Source organism: Tenrec ecaudatus, chromosome X (assembly GCF_050624435.1).
Source record: "Tenrec ecaudatus isolate mTenEca1 chromosome X, mTenEca1.hap1, whole genome shotgun sequence".
Lineage (NCBI taxonomy): Eukaryota > Metazoa > Chordata > Mammalia > Afrosoricida > Tenrecidae > Tenrec > Tenrec ecaudatus.
The window spans coordinates 53,003,257-53,029,117 of record NC_134548.1 but is presented as its reverse complement, the minus strand read 5'-3'; the positions used below and the strand labels follow the sequence as shown (position 1 = coordinate 53,029,117).

The 25,861-nt window shown below is 41.7% G+C and overlaps 2 protein-coding genes across 2 annotated transcripts in view; both read right to left on the bottom strand.

Annotated features, from left to right (window-relative positions):
• Nucleotides 1–213: 213 nt before the first annotated feature.
• CHST7 (carbohydrate sulfotransferase 7) overlaps nucleotides 214–25,861 on the bottom strand; it is a 38,356-nt gene continuing 12,708 nt past the window's right edge. The window contains exon 2 of the mRNA XM_075539069.1: nucleotides 214–742. The gene's annotated coding sequence lies outside the window, so the exon portion shown is untranslated. The remainder of the gene's footprint in view (nucleotides 743–25,861) is intronic.
• Nucleotides 10,922–11,364, bottom strand: LOC142434027 (small ribosomal subunit protein uS10-like). Its single transcript, XM_075538701.1, has one exon. The coding sequence runs from the start codon at nucleotides 11,279–11,281 to the stop codon at nucleotides 10,922–10,924; it is 360 nt and encodes a 119-aa protein (XP_075394816.1). The 5' UTR covers nucleotides 11,282–11,364.

The window sequence follows — 25,861 nt, the reverse complement described above, 5'->3', positions numbered from 1 at the left end:
ACTCCCCTTATAACTGATTTTCTGTTCATAACAGATCCCATAATAGGCGATGATTATATCACATATCTGCCAAATTACAGAGTCGTGGCCTAATCAAGTTGACACATAACTTTAATCATATAAAACAAGACTGTTATTAACATGATTCCAGAGTTATAAAAAACGCCAGATAGAACCATTTAAAACCAATGTGAATTTGTTTCAGCTCATTTTTTTAGGGTTCACTACCCAAGGATAAACATTTTTAAAACTCTTTTAATATAGGTTCGAATCAGGGGAGCTATTGGAAGGAGAACTGAATGAGTCAGGCTTAAAACAGTACCACCCAGAACTTTAATATTAAGTAATTTAATTGAGAGAGCAGGGACTGCACTTAGCCCTTATTCACATTGATGCTTTCGTCCAGACACATGTTGATATGAAATGGAACTAAATCACATTTCCTCTTTGTTGTGGAAACAGCTTGTTCAAATGGCTCCAGCCAGGGCAGGTTCAGGCTGGGAAGTGAAGGTCTTGCTATTTTATGGCAACAATTAGCTACATTGCATCGCCACTTCTTTACTGGCACCTTCAGCTCAGTCATTGTGCCGATCTATCATAGTGGAACAGCTCACAAAGTTTCTTGCTCAGCAGTATTGCACAGTAGTTGGTACCAAGTCAGGACTCTTCTTTGGACAGGGTAGATTGCCTCTTCCTCAGCGCTGGGGCAACATGCTGAATGCCTCCGTTCGTGGTGACTGACCTGCAAGGGAAGGAACAAAGGATGGTGGAACTTCAGAATATAGAAATTCATAAACAGAGAGCCCGTTGAATCCTAACGAGGTTCAAAAAATCCCTTAAACTCACTCCATTGAGTTGATCCCAACTCCTAGTGACCCTATAGGACAGGATCGAACTGCCCCTGGGAGTTTCTTAGGCCTCTTCTGGAACAGCTGGTGGTTTGAACTGCCAATCTTGCCGTTAGCAGCCCAATGCCTAACCCACGACCATGCCAGTGCGCCTTAACAACGTCAAATACTCTTAACTACGAAATCTATCATCTGCCTCATCCACGCAGCACTATGCCGAGCTAGAAATCTGTACTAAATCAGTATATGTTACTTCCGGATCCCTTCCTTGTGGCCACGGATTTTTCCTTTAAATGCATGACTTGGCTTATAAAAATAGGGCGGGGCTGGGGGAGGCGGGTGTAGCAGAAGATGGGCTGACTCTGAGCAGTACATGAGTGCTAGATCTGCCACCAGTTTCTTTCTGGTGCCCGTTCCTCTGATGCTGACATTTGACATTCTTTTCCAATGGACTGGAACTACGTGTATAGTAGCTTTAACAGAATTACCGATGCAGGTATTGAGAAAGAAGCACTTTAAAAATGATTTTAAATAGGCAATAAACATTCGCACTTAGTTTTTTTACAGGTTTGAACCGAAAGAGCGAGTTTATTGAAGGGAAGACTTTGGAAAAGAAGTCGCATCCACACGTTGAAGAAAAGGGAATTTTATAAAGGCCCGTGGCCTTTCTCTAAATCTCCACTTTTCTATTGAGACATTTACAAAAAAATCAATACTTTTCTGTATCATTTGATAACAACTGGACTGACTTCTGGTTCCAAAACGATGACGTAAGTGCTGCACTGCAGTGAATTACCTGTGTGCCTCTTCTAGCCACAGTAAGTCTTTGTTACACCCACCAATAACTTTTCCCTGATGGATCTAGATTGCTAACAGGGTTCACTGTGAGTGGGACTTTACTACCAGCAAGTAAAGAAAGCCAAGAGTAGAGCTTGCCTTTTGAACTTTGCATCCAAGTTTGCCTCTCTCTGCCTCTCTCTCTCGGGACTTAAGTTTCAGCCTCTCTCCTGACTTGATTTCCACCAGTTCCCAGGTCCTTCAGATGGATCTCTGAACTTTGGATTTGGGACACAAACTGACACCCACAACTCTGTGAGACATTTTCCCTCACATTGTGAATTCTGTGTGGTCGTTCAAGTGAACTGCAGATCCTTGGACATAACGGTAGCAGTGGTGGGTGCTATCAGGGATGATGGAGCAGTATAGTATTTTTGAAAAGTGAGACACCTGGGATATATTTAACCTTCACCTTCTTGGAACTAGTCTTTATTAATTTTTATAGAAGTAATTAGTTCCACAAATAATACACTGCTCCTTTTCCATCACACAAGATGCAGTTAAAATAGATGAAACAAAGATTAAACAACTTTAAAGATTAGAGAGAAGCTGGTGGGCCGAATACGGATCTTGGGAATTGAACAATAACCTGGTCATGAGTTCCCCGATGGTATAGTGGTACACGCTGGGCTGCTCACTGCAAGGCCAGCAATTTAAAACCACCAGGCACTCCATGAGAAACCTGGGGCTTTCTACTCTGGTTAAGGGTGACAGTCTCAGAAACCCACAGGGGCAGTCCCCTGTCCTACAGGGTTGCTGAGTCAGCATTGACTGGCTGGCAGTGGGGTTTGAATTTACATCCTGTAATGGGAACTGTAGAAACCAGCAGGTCAGAATGCCAACAGTCACAGATGAAAAAAAGGCCTCTAAAGAAATGTCTGATATATCAAGCTAAAGGAATGAGAAAAGGTCAACCTAGAAAGACAAACATTTCTTATAATAATCATATTCACCCTATGCTAGCCAAGCACCACAGAAAAAAGCCAAAACAACAACAACAACAACAAACCACTTCCCATCAGCAGAGGCCTGGCTGTAATGAGTGGTACACTCCTTTCTCCACCAGCATGACGTATGTCGGTGGAAGGCTGGGAAAATAGAATGCTTAAATGAGATCTAAGGACTCATGAAAAAAAATCACTTGCCAAACCAAGAACCAAGGAGATTTCAACCTGAATGAGAAAAAAAAAACAATGGACAAATGTCAACACTTGAGATGATAGATCGTGAATTATTTGCCAAGTATTTGAAAGCACCAATTGAAAAGGAGCCCTGCTGGCGTAATGGTTGAGCATTCAGCTGCCAACTAAATGTGCGCAGTTCAAACCCACCAGCAGTTCCATGAAGAGATCTGGCAATCTAATCTCAGGATGATTCCTGCTTAAGAAACCCTATAGAGCAGTTCTACTCTGTCCTATGGGGTCATTGTGAGTCAGAATTAATGGCACAATCTAAAACTGTGTCATAAAAATTCTTCAAGCACACTTAATACAAACGTTTTTTAAAGTCTCAAAAATTGAGATCAATAGCAAAACAGTTGACAGAGTGGAAAATAGTGAGCTGGTAATAAGATCAAGTACAACTCCAAGAGAAGACAGTGGAGAAGAATCAAGCTGGGTCTGTAATGAGCGCCCCATGGGATGGCATGCACGCTGCATTTACCCAGACTCACGAGGGGCCTCTTGTGCCAAGTTTATGACTTTGCCACCATCTGATCAATTGAACTTGTGCTGGCAAATACCTGATTTTTTCCGTGGCTTTTATGTTTCCGCACCAAGAGGTTAACAATAAATAATGTGATGCCATTACTTTGAAAAAAATTAAACTCATAATGAGATAGCACTACCCACCCAAAAAATCCACTGTTACTGAGTCAATCCTGACTCAGATTGACCCAATAGGACAGAATAGGGTTTATGAAACTGTTCAATCATTACAGAGATGAGCAGGCAGCCTCATCTTCTTCCTCAGGAGGCTTTCTTGTCAAATGGCTAACCAATTGCTAAATGCTGCCTGTTCAGACGGCATTTCCTAGCAAGCAATTAAAAAAATCATCTAATTTTATGCTGGTTACAAAATACACACCTTAGATTCAAAGAAACAATTAAGTTGAAGGTGGAAAGATAGAAAAAATGTTCCATGCAAATAATAACTAAGAGAGAGCTAGGGTAACAATTTGAATACCAGACAAAGGAGATTTAAGACAAAATCTGTTCAAAGAGGTAAAGATGAATATGGACATCATGTAGGGATAAAAGAGTCAATCAAGAAGATTCAACGATCCTTATCACAATCCATCCATCCATCATCCATTGTGTCAAGAACATTTGTACATTTGTTGCCCTCATCATTCTCAAAATATTTTCTTTCTACTTGAGCCCTTGACATCAGCTCCTCATCTTCCTCCTTCTGCCCCGTTTTCCCTCCCTCATGAATCCTTTTTGTCATCTCTTATACAGTCCGATAGCATCTCCCTTCACCCACTTTTCTGTTGTCCATTGATAAGGTTGAATTTTAACCTACCTGCATCTGCCATAATCCACTGTTCAATGCATTCTGCCTGTTAGCAAGTCTATTCACATCCCTAGTCTATGATCAGAGGGGATTCACTGGAGGTTTTATCCATGTGTATGTCCCGTCACATTATTTTACCAACAATAACTTTTAGTAAATGAATCAAAAGGGAGATCAAATAAGATATATCACATTTCAACCTAACTATAAGGAGCCCTGGTGTGGTAGTTACATAATCTGGGGTCAATTTGGGACTTGAGAGGATTAAGAGTGAAGGCGTGGAGTCTAGTCTGTCAATCGGGTCATAGTCAATGAATCCTCTGTGTGGCCATGGCCTTCTCCTGAGATTTCTGGGAAATCCTGTATTTCCTCCTTGGAGGCAGAAAATTCTCTCTCTCTCTCTCTCTCTCTCTCTCTCTCTCTCTCTCGGCTCACTCCCCGAGAGACATAGCAGCTGACAAAACACATGGAACTACACTAATGCCCTGAGCTGGAGAAGTCACATGGAGACCGTTGCCAGCGCTGAGATGCTTACAATGCCACTGGATCCACAAGACTTCCCACCCACTGGCCTGTGATCGTCTTGCATTCGGTGTCATTGCTTGTGTATTGTGAGTCTGAAGAGGACCTTATAGACTGGTATCGGACATATGGACTAGTATCGGACTTATGGACTTGATCTGGACTGGGCTGTTTTCTCAATATTCAATTACTCTTGTTTATAACCCTCTTATACAAAAAAAGAAGATTCAACAATCGAATAAATATGCATCCAACATTGTCACATCTAAATAGTTAACATTAAGTAAGATAGTATTATTACTAGAGTTCTAGTTCATACACACAGAGGTTTATTCTACACAAACATCTCTGTGTTCAGTGGATGGCTACAAACAAGTTCCTTCACTAATCCACTTGTCTTAATCTTCAAAAAAAGGTCCAACAGAGGCTTCCAAGGGGATCTTCTAGGCCAGGTTAAATTGAAGACAGGGAGGTTATCTCTGAAAGTTATGGCTTGTGTTTCTCAGGATTTCAAAGGGGTCATCTTGATTTTCTTAAGGGACGCAGGACGAGCATGGGGGATTATTAGGAACAGTTTTAAGAAAATTGAAGACTGCATTGGTAAGAAAAAGGCTAACAGAAAGTTGTGCCCAGGACTCATTTTCCTTCATGACAATGTACCTGCACACTCTTCAAGAGTAGCAAGGGTTTTCCTCTGAGAATTTCATTAAGGCATCATCCCTGCAACCCTGATCTTGTCATTTCACACTTCTTTTTGTTCAAAACTTTCAAAGAAACACAATTTGCTTTCCTCAAGGGTGACGTCATTGCCATTTTGATATGGTATAAATGGAAGAGTACAGCGTTCTTTGCAGATGCTTAGACAGAGGCAAAGACTGCCTTCAGAGCTACCTAGACCTATAGAGAGGATATGTTCAAAAATAGCTTCACATTGTGAAATTTTTGTTTAATAAAAGTTCCTATGATTTTGTAGCTATATATTTTTACTTACCATAGTATAAAGCAAACACTGATAGAATTGATGGGAGAAATAGATAATGCTACAATGATAGTAGTATTTCAATATACCCATTTTAATATTGGACAGCTCAACTAGGAAAAAGAGAACATGAATTATTCTATAAACACACTAGACTTTACTAATATAGAGAGAGCACTCCATCCCCAAGCAGTATCATATTCATTCTACTCCAGTGCACATAGATCATTCTCGAGGACAGACCAAATTTTAGGTCACAAAGTAAGTCTTGATATATATTTTTTTTCATTTTCTTTTTTTAATCATTTTATTGGGAGCTCATACAACTCTTACCACAATCCATCCATATATCTATCATCTCAAGAACATTTGTACATTTGTTGCCATCATTATTTTCAAAACATTTTCTTACTATTTGAGCCCTAGGTATCAGCTTCTCATTTTTTTTGCCCTCCTTCCCATTCCCTACCTCCCTCATGTACCCTTGATAATTTATAAATTATTATTACTTTTCCATGTCTTGGACTGTCCAATGTCTCACTTTACCCCCTTATCTGTTGTCCATCCCCCTGGGAGGGGGTTATAGGTAGGTTATTGTCCATCCCCCTGGGAGGGGCTTATAGGTAGGTCATTGTGATCAGTTCCCCCTTCTCTTTCCACCTTCCCCTTCCCCTCCTGGTATGGCTACTGTCAATATTGGTCCTGAGGGGTTTATCTGTCCTGGATTCCCTGTGTTTCCAGCTCTTATCTGTACCCATGTAATGCTCTGGTGTAGCCAGATTTGTAAGGTAGAATTGAGGTCATGATGGGGAGGGGGCGGGCAAGGAAGCATTAAGGAACCAGAGCAACAGTGTATGTTTCATTGGTGCTACACTGCACCCTGACTGGCCCATCTTCACCCCAAGACCCTTCTGTAAGGGGATGTGCAATTGCCTACAGATTGGCTTTGGGCCTCCACTTCACACTCGCCCTGGCCTCCCATTCACATTGACATGATTTGTTCTGGGTCTTTGATGACTGATACCTGATCCCATTGACACCTCAGGATCACACAAGCTGGTGTGCTTTTTCCATATGGGCTTTGTTGCTTCTCAGCTAGATGGCTGCTTGAAGACCTTCATCTGGGGTCTTCAAGCTTTTAAGACTCCAGATGCTATATCTTTTGATAGCCGGGCACCATCAGCTTTCTTCACCACATTTGTTTATGCACACACTTTGTCTTCAGCAATTGTGTCTGGAAGATGAGCATCTCAGAATGCCATATTATTAGAACAAAACGTTCTTGTGTTTAGGGAGGACTTGTGTAGAGGACCAATGTCCATCTGCTTCCTTAATACTAAAGCTATAAATATATGTACTTAGATCTATTCCCCGTCATATATAAGTATATTTACATATGTGCATGTCTGTATTTAGAGCTTGATAAATGCCCTTTGCCTCCTAGTTCTTTCCTCTATTTCCTTTAACTCTCCTTTGTCACACTATCATGTTCAGCCTTCATATGGGTTTCAGTAATTCCTCTAGGTTACATTGTCCTTGATCAAGCCCTACCAGACCTCCTACACCTTCTTTGTCATTGCTTTTCAGTCACTTGTTGTTCCCTTATCCCTGGGTTTGTTAACACCCACTACCTTTTCACCGCCTCTCCCTCTCCCTTGTCTCCCCGGAACTGTCACCCCGTTGTTTTCTTCTCTGGTTTGTTTATATTGCCTATCCCATCCATATAGACATGCAGAGACAACAGTATGCACAAACAGAAGACTGAGCAAAACAAAGCAACAATGGAAAATAAAACCATAGCTACAACAACAACAAAGCCAACAACGACAAAAAAAATAAAAAAGAAAGGCCTATAAATAGTTCACAGTCTATTTGTTGACCTTTACGAGTGTTTTCCAGTCAAGTCTGATAGGGTGCCATGCCCTGGCCCCCACAGTCTATTTTTGGAGTTCCCTGCTCCTTTTGCTGTTCTGTTGCATATCCTTAGTGTTTTGCCTTGGTGTGGTGGGATGAGATTGGGCACAATTCTCGCAATGTGTCTCCAGTGTAGTCCCCCGTAGTGCTATGGGTCAGGGAGGGATGTTGTGTCTCTTGGTGGGGCTGGCCTTATGGTCTTCTCTCTGCATTGACTGCTCTGAGCAGAAGTATCAGGGTTTGGTGGGCCAGGATGTGCTTCCCTCGTTTTCCTTTCCCCTTTGTTTGCTCCTGTGTCCTCTGAAGTCTTGAAATAATTTTAAAAGATTGGAATTAAACAAAATATTTTCTCCGACCACACTGGCGTGAAGCTATAAATCAATCACAGGTGGAAAAACTGGGAAATACATAAACAGTTGGAAATTAAAGAGCACACTATTAAACCACCAATGCATCAAGGGATAAATCAAAAGACAAAGCACACATTTCTTAAAGTCAAGTGAAAACGAAAGCACAACATACCAAAATGTATGGGACATGGCCAAGAAAGCACTCAGAAGGAAAATTATAGCAATAAATGCCTACATGTAAAAGGGCTCAATTTAATAGCTGAACTTCATAACTCTAGGAATTTGGAAAGAGAAGGATAACTAAGCTAAACATTATCAAAAGAGGGGAAATAACAAAGATCAGAGAAATATTAAGTATAAAAATATCAATAATCCCAGAAGAGAGTTATTTGAAAAGGACAAAACTTTAAATAAAATGGACAACCCTTTATTTAAATTGACAAAGAAAAAATTAAAATAACCAAAATAAGAGGTGAAAGATAGACTGTAACAACTGATTCAGTAGAAATAAAGAGAATGGTAATAGAATGATATGAATTGTACAGCAAAAAATAGATAACCTATATGAAGTAGAAAATTTCAAGGAAACAGAATGTCTCAATGGACTCATAAAAAGAGATCAAACCAGTGATCAAAAGTTTCTCAACAAATGACTTCACTGGTGAATTCTACCATGCATATAGAGGTGAATTGACACAATTACTGCTTAAACTCTTTCAAGGGATAGGGAAGGAAGTAATGTGCCTGAATTCATTCTATCAAGCTAATAGAACCCTGATACCCAAACCTGATAAAGACATCACAGGAGAAATAAACTATTGACTAATATCTCTTAGAAAGATGGATGCAAAAATACTCAATAAAATGCTAATGAACAGAATCCAACAATATATGTAAAAGTCATACACCATAGCTAGTGGACTTTATTCTTGAAATGCAAGGATGGTTCAGGATTACAAAATCAATCAACGTATTATACCACATCAATAGAAAAAAAGCAAAAGAACCATATGTACATCTCTGTGGATTCAGAAAAGCATCTGATAAAATCCAATACCCTCTCTTCAGGAAAGCCCTGAAAATGATTGGAATACAAGGGAAATTCATGAGTATAATTAAGAGCATATATAAATAGCCAACAGCCAATTTAATAGTTAATGAAGAAAGACTGAGAGCCTTCTCTTTTCAATTAAGAACAAGACAAAAGTGCCTGCTCTCATCATTTCTATTCTATATTGTATTAGATGTACTAGCAAGATCCAGAAGACAATAAAAAATAAAACATATTCAGGAAAAGAAGAAATATCACTGCTATTTGCATATGATATGATCCTATATATAAAATCCCATAGTCCATAAGGAAACTTATGGAGCTTAGAGGAATTTAGCAAAGTTGCAAGATCAACAAACAAAAATCGATTGGGTTTCTATACACCAGTACTGGAAAACAAAATGGAATTTATAGACACAAGTCCATGTATAATAGCATCTAAGAGACTAGAATACCGAGACATAAATCCAACCAGGGAAGTACAGGATGTAGACAACGAAAACTATAAAACACTTTCAAAATAAAGACTTAAGTAAATGCGTTGGAAAATTAAATATTGTTAAGCTCTCATACTACCCCAAGCAATCTATAGATTCAATGTGATCACAAATTAAAAGTACAATAACGTTTCACAGAACTAGAAAAACGAATGATCAACTTTATATTGAATGGCAAGAGACCCAAACAGCTAAAGCAATATTTAATGAGAAGAATAAAATAGGAGGATTATCACTTCTGATTTTAAAATACAATCTAGACCTATAGTGATTTTTTTAAAAACCTGGAACAATATAACAATATAACAAAAGACACACAGACCAATGAAATAGAATTGAAAATCTGAAAACCCACACATCTACGGGCTACTGATTTTTGTCAAGGGTACTAAGTCGATTCAATGGGAAGAGTCTTTTCAATAAATGGTGAGTGAAAAATTGGATTTCTACATGCAGAAAAAATGAAACAGGACCCATGCCTCACAACATGCCAAAAAACAAAACAAAACAAATAAGTGTATTTAGGATCTAAATGTGTAAACTAATACAATAAAATTCCAAGAACACTTTGTTCTAACAATCCGCATTCTGTGATGCTCACCTTCCTGACACGATTGCTTAAGACAAAATGAGTGCATAAGCAAATGTGGTAAAGGAAGCTGATGGTGCCCAGCTATCAAAAGATATAGCATCTGGGGTCTTAAAGGGTTAAAGATAAACAAGTGGCCATCTAGCTAGGAAGCAACAAAGCCCACATGGAATAAGCACACCAACCTGTGTGATCATGAGGTGTCGATGGGATCAGGTAGCAGACAGCTAAGACCCAGACAAAATCATACCCAATGTGAATGGGGAGGGGGGACTGCAGAGTAGAGGCCCAAAGCAAATGTAGACAATTGGACATCCCTCAAAGATGGGTCACAGGGAAGAGACGAGCCAGTCAGGTGCAGTATAGCATCGGTGAAACAAACAACTTTCCTCCAGTTCCTTGGTGCTTCCTTCCCCCCACTATCATGACCTTAATTCTACCTTACAAATCTGGCTAGACCAGAACATGCACACTGCTACAGATAAGAGCCTGAAACACAGGGAATGCAGGATAGATAAGCCCCTTGGGGCCAACAATGAGAGTAGAGACCCAGGAGGATTAGGGAAGCATGGGAGCAGAAAGGGGGAATCAATCACAAGGATCTACCTAGAACCCCCTCCCAAGGGGACAAATAATGGAAAAGTGGGTGAGGCGCGATGGAAGATGATTTTCATAATTAGTATTATGAAAATAATAATCTATAACTTATCAAGGGTTTGTGAGGGAGGGCGAGTGGGGGAGAGAGGGTGGGCTCAAGTGGGAAGAGAATTCTTTTTTTTTTTTTTACCAACAGATAAATCAATTTATTAAAATAGTTGACTTAAGCATCTGCAATGGTGACTTCAACCTCTACTCCAGGCTCAATACCGATGGAAGTGATCTGCTTCACTATCTCAGACGGACTGTGCAAGTCAATGAGACGCTTGTGGGTCCTCATCTGGAATCGATCCCAGGTCTTAGAACCTTCCCCACAGGGAGTTTTCCTGGTCGTAATTCTCAGAGTCTTGGTAGGCATCCTAACTGGTCCCTTCACGTTCAGGTTTTTCTCCTTAGCCCCTCTGATCAAGTCAGCACACACTTTCTCCAAGGATTTCACGTTGCGGCTGGTCAGAGTAATTCTAATTCGGTGAATGGCCACCTCTGGTTCCACAGGTGTCTTTCCGGTGTCCTTAAATGCCATGGCGGCGGGGCACTTCCTGACCGACTTGTTCCTCGGTGAGAGCGAACAGCGGTGAGTCAGGAATGGGAGCGGGGGACGGAGCACGACGGGACGACGGCCGCGCCTTCCTCAAAGAGCGGAAGAGAATTCTTTGAAAATGATGATGGTGGCATATGTGCAAATATGCTTGACACACTGGATGAATGTGTGGATTGTGATAAGAGATGTAAGAGCCCCCCAAAAAAGTAAGAAAAAACCTAATAAGATTCTTAGATGAAAAAGCAACGGCAGTTTTATCACACTTTAGCTTCCAATGATGGATTATCTATTATAATAAAAGTACAAACAGTAAAAGATAAAATTTTTAAAAATTGGACCTCATAAAAATGAAAAACTTTTGTTCCTCCAAAGACTTTACAAAAAAAAAGTAAAAAAGAAAAGCTACCTAGTAGGAGGATATCTTCAGAAACCATGCTTGTGTGTGCAACAAAAATTAATAACCAATATATATAAAACGTCAAATACTTAGCAGCAAAATGACAACTAATGCAGTTATAAAAGGCACAAAGGACTTAAATAGACATTGCATCAAAGAGGACAAATGGTTGCCGAACACATAAAAGGATGCTCGTCAACCAAAACCAAAGTCATAGCAAGGAGCCTTGTCTGGCTCTTAGCAACATTTTAAGGCAAAGGAGAATCGCCCCTGTGGATTTCTGAGACTAAATCTTTACAGGAGTAGAAGGCCTCCTCTTTCAGCAGAGGAGCACTGGTGATTTCAAACCACCAACCTTGCGGTTAACAAGTTAATATGCTACACCAACGGGGCTATGCAAATCAAAAGCACAATGGGGTATTTTAACCCTACTAGGATGGCGGTAGCTTAGTGGTTATGTGTTGGGCTACTGACTGTCAACAGTTTGAAATCACTAGTCATTCCTCAGGAGAAGCAGTCACAGTTTCAGAAACCCACAAGGGCAGTTCCACCTTGTCTTGTCGGCTTGCTATGAGTCGGCATCAACTCAAGGGCAGTGAGTTTATGTTTTAGGATGGCCAAGATCTGAAAACCAGAAGATAACAAATATTGGTGAGGATATAGGGAAATTTGAATCTTTATCCATTGCTGGTAGGAAGACAAAATGGTGCAGTCATTATGGAAAAATAGAACTACCTTATGACTCAGCAATTCCACTCCTAAGATCTACCCCAAAAATTTGAAAAGTAGACACAAACAGAGACTTGTACACCAATGTTCCTTGTGGCACTACTATCAATAGCCAAAAGGTGGAAACAACCCAAATGCCTATCAGCAGATGAACGGATAAATAAAATATGGTACGCACATACAATGGAATAGTACACATTCAAGAAGAGAAGTGAAGTCTCGATACGTGCTACAATGTGGCTGGAACGGGAAGACATCGTATTGGGTGAAATAAGTCAATCACAAAAGGACAAATATTACATGACCTCGGGCACCGAAAAGGACAAGAAAAGGCAGTTGTATTGAGAACAAAGTTTTTTAGTGGTTAACAGAGGTAAGAAGGTGGAGGAAAAGAAGAGGGTGGTTATGGAACTCTCACACTGATTAAGAGTAACGTGCGCAGTTTATTATTGTAATTGCTGTCATTAAGTTATACATGTGTATAAAGCTGAATTGATAAAAGTTGTGTGATATATTTATTGGGACCCAAAGAAAGGGAGGTCTTAATATAACCTAAGGTCGCTGCTTACATCCAACCAAGAACCTCATGCAATTTGGTTTGGAGACTTAGGGTCATGAGTTCTTGGGACGGCGCAGTTAATTCGCTTAGAGAACATGTGCAATGCCTCTGTTCTGCCTCCTAGTCTGATGTGTAATGCCTGGGATCTTAAAAGCTTACAAGCGGCCAGTGGGTCTGTATTCACCTGGGACAACAGAGGAAGAAGGAGGGTCCGGAATGGGAAGAGGATATGGAATGAGTGGCTAATAGCCTCCCTGACCAACTGTCCCCTTTGCCAGGACTCCGCCTGGCATCACTGACGGAACACTTTGATCACAGATTTCATAGAAGAATCCTGATAGACGAATTCCACAGAAGAATTTCTGACAACTCAAAGAAGGAGGGTCAAAATACTTATACAAAGAAGGAAGAAAATGTTCCAGAGTTGATTGTGGTGATAAATGCAGAACATATGATGGAACTGTTAAATTGTATGATATGTTAATTATATCTCAATAAACTTATTTTAAAATTTAAAAAATTCTTGTATAACTTGAATAATGTAACCAATGCCACCAAATAGTACATATAGAAACTGTTGAGCAGGGAGGAAATGAGCCAGTCAGAGTGCAGTATAGCACCATTGAAGCATACAACTTTCCTCTAGTTCTTTAATGCTCCCTTCCCCCACTATCATGACCCCAATTCTACCTTACAAATCAGGCTAGACCAGAGCATGTACACGGGTACAGATAAAAGCTGGAAACACAGGTAATTCGGGACATATAAACCCCTCAGGAACAATAATGAGAGCAGTGATACCAGGAAGGTAAGAGGAAGGTGGGGGGAGGATGGGGGAACTGATCACAATTATCTACATATAACCCCCTCCCTGGGGAGGGGTGGACAACGGAAAAGTGGGTGAGGGAAGACATCAGTCAGTGTAAGACATGAAAAAAAATGAAAAATTATCAAGCGTTCATGAGGGAAGGAGGGTGGGGGAAGGAGTAAAAAATGAGGAGCTGATACCAAGGGCTCAAGCAGAAAGAAAATGTTTTGAAAATGACAATGGCAACAAATGCACAAATGTGCTTGACACAATGGATGGATGGATGGATTATGATAAGAGTTGTACAAACCCCTGATAAAATGATTTAAAAAAAGAGAAACTGTTGAACTGGTATTTGTTTTGTTTTATATAGTATCAACAATAAAATGAATAAAATTATATATTAAGCAAACAAACAAAAATCCCACTGGCAGAACAGGTAGGAAGAGAAGAGAGAATGGATCTCTGAAAGAAGTAATTTTGCATTTAGGGTACTGATGAACATTACTGAAGTCCTCCTGACCCAATCTGGGCAGCCTGCAGTCACAGGCAGTAACCTTACAAGTCCCTTTTGGGCGGGGGGGAGCACAGTTGAAATGGGTTTCCAGGATCCTTCCACTTCAGTCTCTAATTCCTGAATGTCACCAAACCAAGTCAGGAATGCTCGTATACCTTCTGGGTCTGACTTACTCATCTATGGGGCTTGTAACTCTCAAGTGGATCCTAAATAAACTGTTAGCTAATTCCCTACTATTTTTAAAAATAAACTATTAGCTAATTTACTATTCACAGTTGGGGTTGTGTTTAAAATGTGAAGCCTTCGTGTGCTTTTTTGTGGTGGTATGAAATTTCCCAACATGACTTTTCTATCCATATCTCTGTAACTCCCACCAAATGACTGGGTAGGGAATGCAAATGAATTGGTCAGCTTTAGTAGCCACTCCCTTGGCTATCAGAGTGTATCATCTCAGAAGCAAGAACAGAGTGAAATTACAGGGCCACTAAGGAAAAAGAGCCACTCATGGAGCATGTTCGAGACCTCTGTCTGAAGTGGTGGAGGCCAAGACCAGAGGCACCAGAGGCTGTGACACAGAGACCATGAGGTGGAGCAAAAAAGCCAGGCCAAGACCAGAGGCTGAGGCAAGGAGACCACGAGACAGAACAGAGTATACACTAAGATTATGAAACTGAGGCAGAGCAGTGGACTGGCTTCCTGGCCCATGGAGGCAAAGGTCATGGGACCACAGCGCTGAGATGCTGATGGTTGGCTGAAAGGGGTGTTGCTGTGGACCAATGTTTTCTTAGCCTGGTTTATAACCTGATAATTTCCCCCAATAAACTCCCTTAATCGTGAGTAGTATCTGGGAGTTCTGTGTGGCCACCGCAATGGGTTGTGGAAGCCAGCAGAGAAGTGGAGTGTTGTGGGAAGAAACGTTCGTGTCAGAATCGGTAAAGAAAGGCTGGAGGATGGAGTCATGTCTGACCGCTGCCTTGTAGCAGCCATTTGCAGGGTTTCCTCAAAATGCTTAAGCTCCTAGTATCAGAATACTATGAGGGCTTGCTCATATGGAACTATGAAATATTCTAGTTTAGTTGCATACCAAACAGTTTATCAGTCAGCTACAATGTCCCTTTTATTCTAGCTGATGGATTTTTGACAATGAAGAATTGTATGCTACTAAATTTGGGGGAGTCCTTGGGTGGCACAAATGCTGAAGAGCTTGGCTGCTAACCAAGAGATATGCAGTTTGAATCTACCCAGAGGTGCCTTGGAAGAAAGGCCTGGTAGTCTACTTGTGAAAAATCAGCCATTACAAATCTCATGGGGCACAGTTCTACCCTGCACACATGGTTGTGTGTGTGTGTGTTGTGGCAGTTTTGTAATATCCTGTCAACTTGAGTGAAGGGGCGGAGTCTAGCCTTTCAAACAGGTCACAAGGTAATACCAACCAGGAGGATTCTGGGAACTTCCTCTTTTTTCTCCTGGGAAGAGGACCACAATCTCTCTCTGCTTTACCTTTCGGTTGAAGAGCCACATGGAGCCACACTGATGGCATCCAGAGCCCTGGAGATGCTTCCACCGCCACTGGATCCACAAAACTTTCCACCCATAGGCCTGTAATCTTCCGGTATTCAGCATCATTGCATGTGCTGCCTAAGTCTGAAGAGGAATTCATAGATTGGTATTGGACATATGGGCTAATATCAGACTTAAGGATTTGATCTGGACTGGGCTGGGATGTTTTATTGCTGCATAATTACTTCTTGATATAAAGCTCTCTTTTACACTTATGAGTGTCAATGAGTTTGTTTCTCTAGTCAACCCAGACTAATACAGGGAGGGATGCTGAGTAGGAATCAACTTGATGACTACTAACCATAAAAACAAACTTGTTGGGTAACAAAGGGAGCCCTGGTGGTACAGTGTGTTAAGCACTGAGCTGTTAACCAGAAGGTCAGTGGTCTGAACCCACCAGCCACTCCGAGGGAGAACGATGAGGCTGTCTGCTTTCTCAGAAATTCTGTGGGGGCAGTTCTACTTGCCCTTTAGGGTCATTATACATTGGAATTGATTCAGTGGCAGTGGGTTTGGCTTTTTGGGTTTGGTGGTTAAAATTATTTGCACAGAGTTGACAGAAAATGAAAATGTGTGCTACTTCCTGCACCCCCTGAAACAAGTGTGGACTTTATTAATTTATCAGAGATATTAAGAAATCTCTCCTAGGATATGTTTTTTTCATGTTGAGGTGTAATCCATAGTGAAGGCTGTAGTCTTTGATCTTCATCAGCATGTGCTTCAGGTTTTCTTTGTTTACTAAGTAGTTTTGTGTCATCTTCATATTGCTGATTTTAAATGAATCTTCCTCCAATTCTGATGCCACGTCCTTCGTAATATAGTACAGCTTCTTGAATTAATTGCTCACAAAATAGATTGAGTACATATGGAACAAAGATATAATCCTGACGCACAACTTTTTATTATTATTAAATCATTTTATTGGAGGCTTTTACAGCTATTTTAACATTCCATACATCAATAGTATCAAGCATATTTGTACATATGCTGCCATCATCTTTTCCAAAACATTTTCCTTTCGTCCCTCACTCCCCCCTCCCTAGTGAATCTTTGACCAATTATATATTGCTATTATTGTTTCATATCTTACACTGTCCACTGTCTCCCTTCACCCACATTTCTGTTATTCATCCCCTTTGGGGGTGGGGGGCTATATATCCAACCTAGTGATGGATTCTTGCTTTCTCACCCTTCCCCCTCCCCAACTATCCCCCTACCCTCATGCTCTCTCCCTACCCTCAATGCTACCACTACTGTTCCTGAGGGGTTTATCTTTCCTGAATTCCATGTGTCAAGAGCTCTTACCTATACCAATGTGTGTTCTCTAGTCTAGCCAGATTTGTAAGGTAGAAATGGGCCATGGTAGTTTGTGTGTGTGTGTGTGGGGGAGTGGATTCAGGAAATAGAGAAATGATGTGTGATTCGTCAGTGCTATACTACACCTTGGTTGAATCATCCCTTCCTTATAATCCTTCTGTGTGTGGGGGGGGGGCGGGGGTATGTCCAATTATCTACAGATGGGCTTTGGGTGTCCACTCCAACCCCCCTCATTCACTTTGATATAGTTGTTTGTTTGGGTTCTTTTGATACCTGATACCTGATCCCATTGACACCTCATGGTCACAAAGGCTGATGTGCTTCCTCCATGTGGGTTTATTTGCTTCCCTGCTAGATGGCCGCTTGCTTGTTTGGCTTCAAACCTTTAGGATTCCAGATGCTGTATCTTTTGATAGCTGGGCACCATCAGCTTTCTTCACCACATTTGCTTATGCACCCATTTTGTCTTCAGCGATCGTGTCAGGAAGGTGAGTATTAAGAGCACCAGGTTATCAGAACAAAGTGTTATGTTAAGGGAGGCCTTGAGTAGAGGGCCCATATCCATCTGCTAGCTTAATACTTAACATATAAATATATGTACATTGGCCTCTATCCCTTTCATTGTAAATTAATGTATTTACATATATGCACACCCATAGCTGTACCTCTATAAGTAGCTTTTCCCTCCTATTTCTTTCCTCTATTTCCTTTCACCTTCCTCCTATCCCACTATCATGCACACCCTCCATTCAGCTCTCAGTAATTCCTCTAGGATACATTGTTTTGATCAAGCCCCACCCGGCATTAAATGCCCTCCTTGCCATCAATTTTAAACCTCTTGTTGTTCCCTTATCTCTCTTATAGCTCTTATAACCTTCCATACCACACATCCTTCTTGATTTTAACTTCTGTGGTGGTAATCCTGAGTGTGGCTTGGGGTAAACGTTAATTATCAGAAGAAGCTTATCATACCTGGAATGTCTACTAGAGAGATTAAAATGAGTAATTTCGTAAGAATTACAGGCCTACAATATAAAACAACAAATTTTATGCAAAACAATGTACCGCTTTGGGTACAAAATTACTGATATAATTAGACCGCCAGGGAGGTTTGAAACCACTCAGTATTCTCCTGTTTCTGTTTGAATGACTGCCTCTTGGTTTATGTACAGGATCCACCTGAGCACAATTAAAAGGTCTAGACTTTCCATTTTTCACAATTCTAGGCATATTTTTGTAAGCTTCACAGTTAGTGCTTTTGCCTAATTAATAAAACGCTGGCAAACATCGTTCTGGTATTCTCTGCTTTCAGCCAAGATCCATCTGACAGAAGTAATAATATCCCTTTTCTACATATCCTTCTGAATCAGGCTTGAATTTCTGAAAGTGTGTTGCTGTAATACTCCAATCATCTTTTAAAAATCTTCTCAAGCCACCCTTTGAAATCTTCTGTTCAGCTCTTTTACATCTTCATTTCTTTCACTGAACTTAGCTAGTTTACATTCAAGAGCCAGTTTCAGAGTTTCCCCTGACAGCCATTTTGGTCATTTATTTCCTATTTCTATTATGCCCTCTTGTTTTCTTCATGTACGATGTCCTTGATGTCACCCCAGAACTTGTGTGGCTTTGGTCATTAGTGTTCAATGCATCAAATATATTCTTGAGAAGATCGCTACGTTCAGGTGGAATATAGTGGGGACCAGAATGGGAAGGAGGGGCCAAGAGATGATCATTGATTGCTTAGGAGGCATTGAGTTTCTGTTTATGGGAATGGGAAATTCAACAATGGTGATTGGTTTGGTTGCACAACATGGTAGGTGTAATTGGCGTCACTGAATTGTACATGAGAAATATGTTGAATTGGTAAATATATTATTAATATATTTCAGGATTTATAGATGTTTCTCTAAATTATGGTCTTGCAAAGCAAGCATAAGTGTGTTTTTAAAATATGTGGTACTAAGTGTGAAGTCATTCATCGGTACTCATTCACAAGTTGACTTCACCACTTTAAAACAGTGGGTATTTGTTAAAATTCAAAGTCATATTCCAACGATTCCATCATCCCCCAGAGTATTTAAATGACCAGTCAAGTCCTAACTCCAGCTGGTTAACTCACTAACAGCCTTATTCACTTCAAAGGAAAACTTACTTCTGGGGTTACAGACCTGGATTGAAGTTGGCTCAGCCCAAGAAGTTCCTCTGGTTACAGTGTCAGGAAGACACACTTAACATTTTAACCATAAATTGTTCAACCTTTGAAGCGGCAGTGGGGGAAGGGGCTTCCTGCTGGCTTTAAAGTTTAAGAACAAAGAGTCAATTAAATGCACTGGTAGCTCTGCATGTGTCAGTGGCCTTCCCTCCCTGCCCCCATTTCAAGGTTTCACATCAGGTAAAGAGGCCTGGGCTACCCAAGAGGATTGGGACCCTTGTACCCGGGCACCTCACTTCCTCTCTTTGATCTGCGCTTGTACATTTTTACCATCCTTTCTTTTCTTCAGACCTTTCAGGGGTCTCACTGCCAGTTGATATACACCTGTGGCTCATCTCTGCTGTCTTCTGTCACTGTCCACACACTGCGCCACCAGGTGAGGCACCCTGGATTGACCACCAAAAGTAACTTCACTGGTGCTACAAACTGATTGCACTTTGGCTCAGAGAGCTGAGTTTTCCGGCTATTCAGTAGGTCCTGTTATCACAAGTTGAATTACTTTTCAGCCTATTGTAACAACCTTCCTCCTGGGTCAACTCCAGAATAAATGGGCCAAGAAAGAGATTTAAACTTTTTAAATTGCTATCCATTCTTATAGGGTCATCTCTAAGTATCTTAAACTGGAACCACCCTCTGTGATGGTATCAACATCTAAGCTTATCTGTTAATCCAGGCTTAGCTTCCTTAACCTTCCTGTTTTCACCTCAAGTCAGTGAGATGCAGTGCCAAGGAAAACGGAAATGACTGACAACATCTACAACAATAGAGCCATTACTTCTTTTTTTTTTTTAAGGAATTGCTTGTGGGTAATGTTAAGATCATTCTTGAAATATCAGCAATGTCAAATAGCAAGCATTCACTTAGTCTAAAGCAAAATGTAGGATGAAATATTTGGTTTGCTGCCACAACTGCATATCCGAATAGCCTAGAAATGTACACGGAATTCTCCAATTTATAAACTGAAGAATTAACTGGCACGGTGGGGCTGGGGCACACCTTCTGGCACTATGGCCTGCTGCTTTCCTTTTTTAAAAAATAGTTTTATTAGGGGCTCATACAATTCTTATCACAATCCATATATACATCGATTGTGTCAAGCACATTTGTACATTCATTGCCCTCATCATTCTCAAAACATTTGCTCTCCACTTAAGCCCCTGGCATCAGTTCCTCATTTTCCCCCTCACTCCCCACTCCCCCATCCCTCATGAACCCTTGATAATTTATAAATTATTATTTTGTCATATCTTGCCCTGTCCGACGTCTCCCTTCACCCACTTTCTGTTGTCCGTCCCCCAGGGAGGAGGTCACATGTAGATCCTTGTCATAGGTTCCCCCTTTCCAACCCACCCTCCCTCCACCCTCCCAGTATCGTCACTCTCACCATTGGTCCTGAAGGGATCATCTGCCCTGGATTCCCTGTGTTTCTATCTGTACCAGTGTACATCCTCTGGTCTAGCCAGATTTGTAAGGTAGAACTGGGATCATGATAGTGGGGCGGGGTGGGGTGGGGGAGCATTAGGAACTAGAAGAAAGTTGTATGTTTCATCGTTGCTACATTGCACCCTGACTGGCTCGTCTCCTCCCTGTCCCGCTGCTTTTCTTGGGGTTATCAGTGGCTAATTTTTCCCTCGCCTGATCTTCTGGGGCATTCTGAAGATGGCATAGCCATTTATAACGATCTAAAGTTGGAGTCCACCATTTGTCTGTCAGTTTGTCCCACTGCAGTGGCTTGTGTATTGCTGTGATGCTAGAAGCTAACCTCGAGTGCCTTCAAACCTGAGAGGCTCATCTTGGTATCATCTCGGACAGTTTCCTGCTATTCATAAGGTTTTCAGTGGCTAATGTTAAGGAAGTGGACGGGCTATTCCTTCTTCAAAGTGTTTTAGTCTGGAAGCTCTGCTGAAACCTGTTCACTTTGGGTGACCCTGCTGGTAGCTGCCCCAAAATGAGCCTCCCAGGCTGGAAGGCACTCAAAATATGACTGAGGAAGAGCTGCCTTCTCGGAGTAGAGTCGACCATAATGACAGAGCTGGAATCAAGTTTTGGGGACTCTCATTTACTGATGAGGCCTGACTCAAAATGAGAAGAAACAACTGTAACTATCTATTAATCATTGGAGGATGGGATGTACAAAGTATGAATCTGAGAAAATAGGAAGTTGTCAAAAACTAAATGGAATGCATAAAGATCAATTCCCTAGGTCAGGGGTTAGCAAAGTTTTGAGGGAAAAGAGCCAATTCTGTCCCTTACAATTTAAAAATTATTCAAAAGCTATAAATGTATTTTTACAAAGAAATGAAATAACCATTATCTGAATAACTACCCTTTAAAAGTATTAGGGAGCCAGAGACAGACACCAGGTGTTGTCCCTCTACATGCCAAGGCCTTCCTCCACCCTCACAGGAAGTTGGAAGCCAATCAGGCTAGAGGGCATGCGCAAATTCAGACCTGGAAGCCAGTATACCCAATCTAGGCCAGGTGAGCTGATTTTAGCGTAGGGGCCTACCAGTACCTTCGACCACCTGTCTCAGCTGAGGACCCTGAAAAAGTCAGAACCAGGAGCCCACCACCCTCTTTTCCAGCTGCTCCTTGGCCTTGGTGCCGTGTCTCTGGCCTCAGGTCAACCGTGTGGGTGCAAACTGCCCTGAGGGGGCCTGTGTCAAACCTGAAATTTCTCTCCTTTATAAAAACTCACTTGGATCACAAACCAGGCTTCACTGTGAATTATTTCTTGTGTGAAGCCAAGGACCGAGGTATTTCCACCTGAGGAATCTAACAAAAGTTTTTCAATTTTATTTCAGAGTCACATGTATGCCAGATAAGTCCCATGTGCCCCTCAAGCCGCAGTTTGCCGACCCTGAAGCTAGGCACTAGTGGGTGCCTCAGTCTGTTTTAGTCTGGAAGCTTCTCTAAAACCTGTTCACCATGTATGACCCTGCCGGGTATTTGAAATACCTGTGGTATAGTATCCAGCATCACAACAAAACCCAAGCCACCACCAGACAACAAAATCACAGAGAAATCAGTAACAGTTCCATTCATGTTGAACTTGCAACAACTTTTGCCACAGCTGAAAACAGGCACTGAGTAAAAACAACAACAACAAAAATCCACTCTAGGGAGAAATCCCTTGCCTGGGCCTGGGCAATTCGTGTTGAAAGCTGAGGCGGTGCCTTCCACTCCTTCCCTCGTCTCCTGTCCCTCGGGACAAGGAACAGCCTCCCCGTTCCAGAATCCATGTGAGTCTTTGAAGCCCCAAGTCAGCCCGTGTACAAATGAAAGGGGCATTAATTACATTTTCCCAATGGAATAAAATGTTTCCAATTTGATCACCACCCCCAGCGAAATTTTTCTCTTTTGAAAAAAATCTCACTTGAGAACAAAATGACCATGCTTTAATTCAGTATTATTAACACAACTTGGGAAAAGCTGAGCTTCCTCCAAGGCGCAATCTTAATTGGCATATGGGATTGCTTTGGGGGAGTAACGTTGTTTTCAACTCAAATAAAGGAACGGAGGCACTGTTTTCTAATATACTTTTGATTGCCTACCTGCAGGGGTGTTGGATCCACCAAGTGGGAAGGTCACAGCAAAACCACCCAACTCACTGCCATTGAGTCGATAATGGCACAGAAGCTATGAAGTTACCTGGAGCTCGGCCCTGCCATTCAGGCCCATCGGCGCCCACAGCTGTTCGTGGTCAACTTAATGGCTGAAAATGGCCTTGGGAGTGAGTACTGGGCTTGCCCACCAGGGCTTGTTCTCTGCCAGTGAGCATGCATTGGACTTTGGATGGTGTAAGCCAGTCCTCTCCCTGGTCCATTGGCCTGCCAGGGATTTTCAAAAGTATCAGAACATAGCTTTTCCCTGAGCTCAAAACTATTTGTCTAACTTTAAACTGTTGAAAAAGAAAATACAAGCTTAAGAGACAGGCAATGTCAGAGGTTGTGTTATTTGAGAGGAGAATGTATGTTTCTTTTTACGTTAAGGATCTTCTTTTTGCAATTCCTAGTAGCTGAGGGGTGTGGAGGGCAGAAAGACAGCACGATGCAGTGTTTCATTGTTTGCAGAATCTAATAAGTATATTGCTTTTCTTTATTATATCCTTATTGTTGATATGCTTTATTAAAGCAAGAGGCAGCATCTTTTTTTCCTTCTAAAATCTAAATATTTCACATAAGCCAGCTCTTGATTTGTCGAAAGGAAGTCTTATTTTTTAAATATTATCTCGATTTTAGTATTTGGGCTTACTGGGCCCATAGTCTGAGATAGTAATCAGTCCCCTTTTATGTAAAGCTTTGTCTTAGTTATGGGGGAAGTGAACTCAAGGCTCCGGGACATTTTATTTTCACATGTGGATCTTATCTATGTGGATTTGATGACTTCTTCGATTAGCCTCTCAGTTCTTTCTTGGGGCTGCTCATCATTTTGCCAACTCAACATCTTTACAGAAAAAAAAGCCCACAGCCTTGAACTTTCATTCGCGCCCCATGCCTCACAGAGTCTGTGATGTTCTATTTCAAAATGAAATCACACTCTTTAGCTCTTCAAGCAGGTTTCTCTACTTTCAGCCTGCCAGCTGCCATGACCAGGCAGTATTAATCTAACACTATGAACCTGCCAAAGCAGTTGCATTACCAGGGTGGGCATTGCCCAGGGCAGGAGCTCATGGTGCTATCCCCTGCCACGAATCTCTTCCTGTACCAGGAAGAGATATAGAGTCCTTACCATATAGAATCTTTAACAATTCTTCTAATCTATTTTAAACACAGAATAATATGGGATATCATTGGAAAATGTGTAAATTTCATGTTTTCAGATTATAGGAATTCTAACAAGCTTGACCTATAAAATCCTTCTACACTGAATTACATTATTAGTTACAACATTATTAGTAATTGAGCAGAAGCCCTTGATTTTTCTCCTTCTTACTTTTAATTACTTCATTCTCAAAAAAAAGTTATAGATGTAGGTTCACAAACATTGTAGCAAAAACATCAGAAAAATTGACAAAAACCAGTCACTCTAGACCCTGCTCAGTACTTAACCTCATGGAATAATCACTACAAATTGCAGTGAAGAAGTCAGATGGTGCAGGGCTGGCAGAAAGAATAACATCCGGGGTATTACGCTTGTCTTAAGACAAGCAGCCATCTAAATGAGGGGTCAGCTAAGTCCAAACGGAAGAAGCACACAAGCCTGGGTGATCCAAGGATTATAAATAATAAAATTCAGGGTCAGCGAGGAAAATATAGTAGAGCTTAAATTCTGAACATCTGGTTTGCAGAAGGATGTGGATGACAGTGAAAGTCGAAAATGTAGCTTCACAGCCTCCATGAGGATACAGCCTCCTTTCTGAACGCTGACCAGGGAAATGAACCATCCTGCCCTCGCAGACGGAGGGCAACGGCACCGCTACCCACCTCATACGCCTGAGGAGGGCAGGGTCCCCTGGGGGCCTGCTTGGGTGTGTCCTTGATGGAGATCATCTAGCTAGTGTCAAATAGACATGCATTATGCCCTGACTGCCTTGGGGCAGACCCTGGAGCAATTTCGTGAGCTCCTCTGCGTGCTGCCCGTATGTTTCCCAGCCCCGGCTCCATTCCCGCTCCACTACCCCCACCTGTAAGTGTGGCGTTTTGATTTGCCAGGTTACCGCCCACGTGTAACAGTTTCCCCATGCCCTTTCTAAAGTCCATATGAGCAAACCCTTGGATACTATTAGGACCGCATGCCACTGGTCTCCCCAGTCTTTGTCTTCCCCTTGTCCTCTTAAGCATCGCTATAAAGGTGCTCTGAAAAAGAAACGAAAGGCAGGCCCTATAAAAGTACCGTCAGCCACAAAAGCAACAAGTCGTGCTTATAGTGCACGCGGGTGAAATTACCACCACTACCAGTGGGAAATAAGAACAGCTCCGAATGTTGACACGGGCAAGCTGGGCTTATTAAAAAATGTTGTGTTGCTGTAACTGACTAGAGCAGTGCTTCTCCACGCGCCTCACCCACGACCTTTTCACAGTGCCTCAGGTTGTGCTCCCGCCCCCCCCCCCCGCCCCCCGCCAACCATAACATTATTGTCCTTGCTACTTCATCACTGTGCGTTTGCTACTGCTGTGAATCGGGTGACCCTGTGAAAGGGTTGTTCTACCCCCAAAAGGGTCACGACCCACAGGTTGAGAACCGCTGAACTATAGGGATATTTTTATTACAAAATCTATTTCTGCTGAAACACTACACAGAATTTGTATTTCCAATCATTTTGGTGTCACTCCCTCTGACAGTACCACCTGGTGCTGCTTGCGCTTCCCCTCTGCCTTCCAGTGACGCCACTTGTCCTAAAGAAGTCCCTGCAGGCATTTAGATTTCAGGTCATATTTAAGGCTTCTTACTGAAGTCTGAGCCAACACAACAGTAGCTAACCAAACAAAACTGGTTGGGTCTCAGGGCTGTCTCGCTGGAC

Coding starts and splice junctions, on each gene's coding strand:
- LOC142434027 (XM_075538701.1), bottom strand. CDS start 11,281: ATGGCATTTAAGGACACCGGAAAGACACCTGTGGAACCAGAGGTGGCC.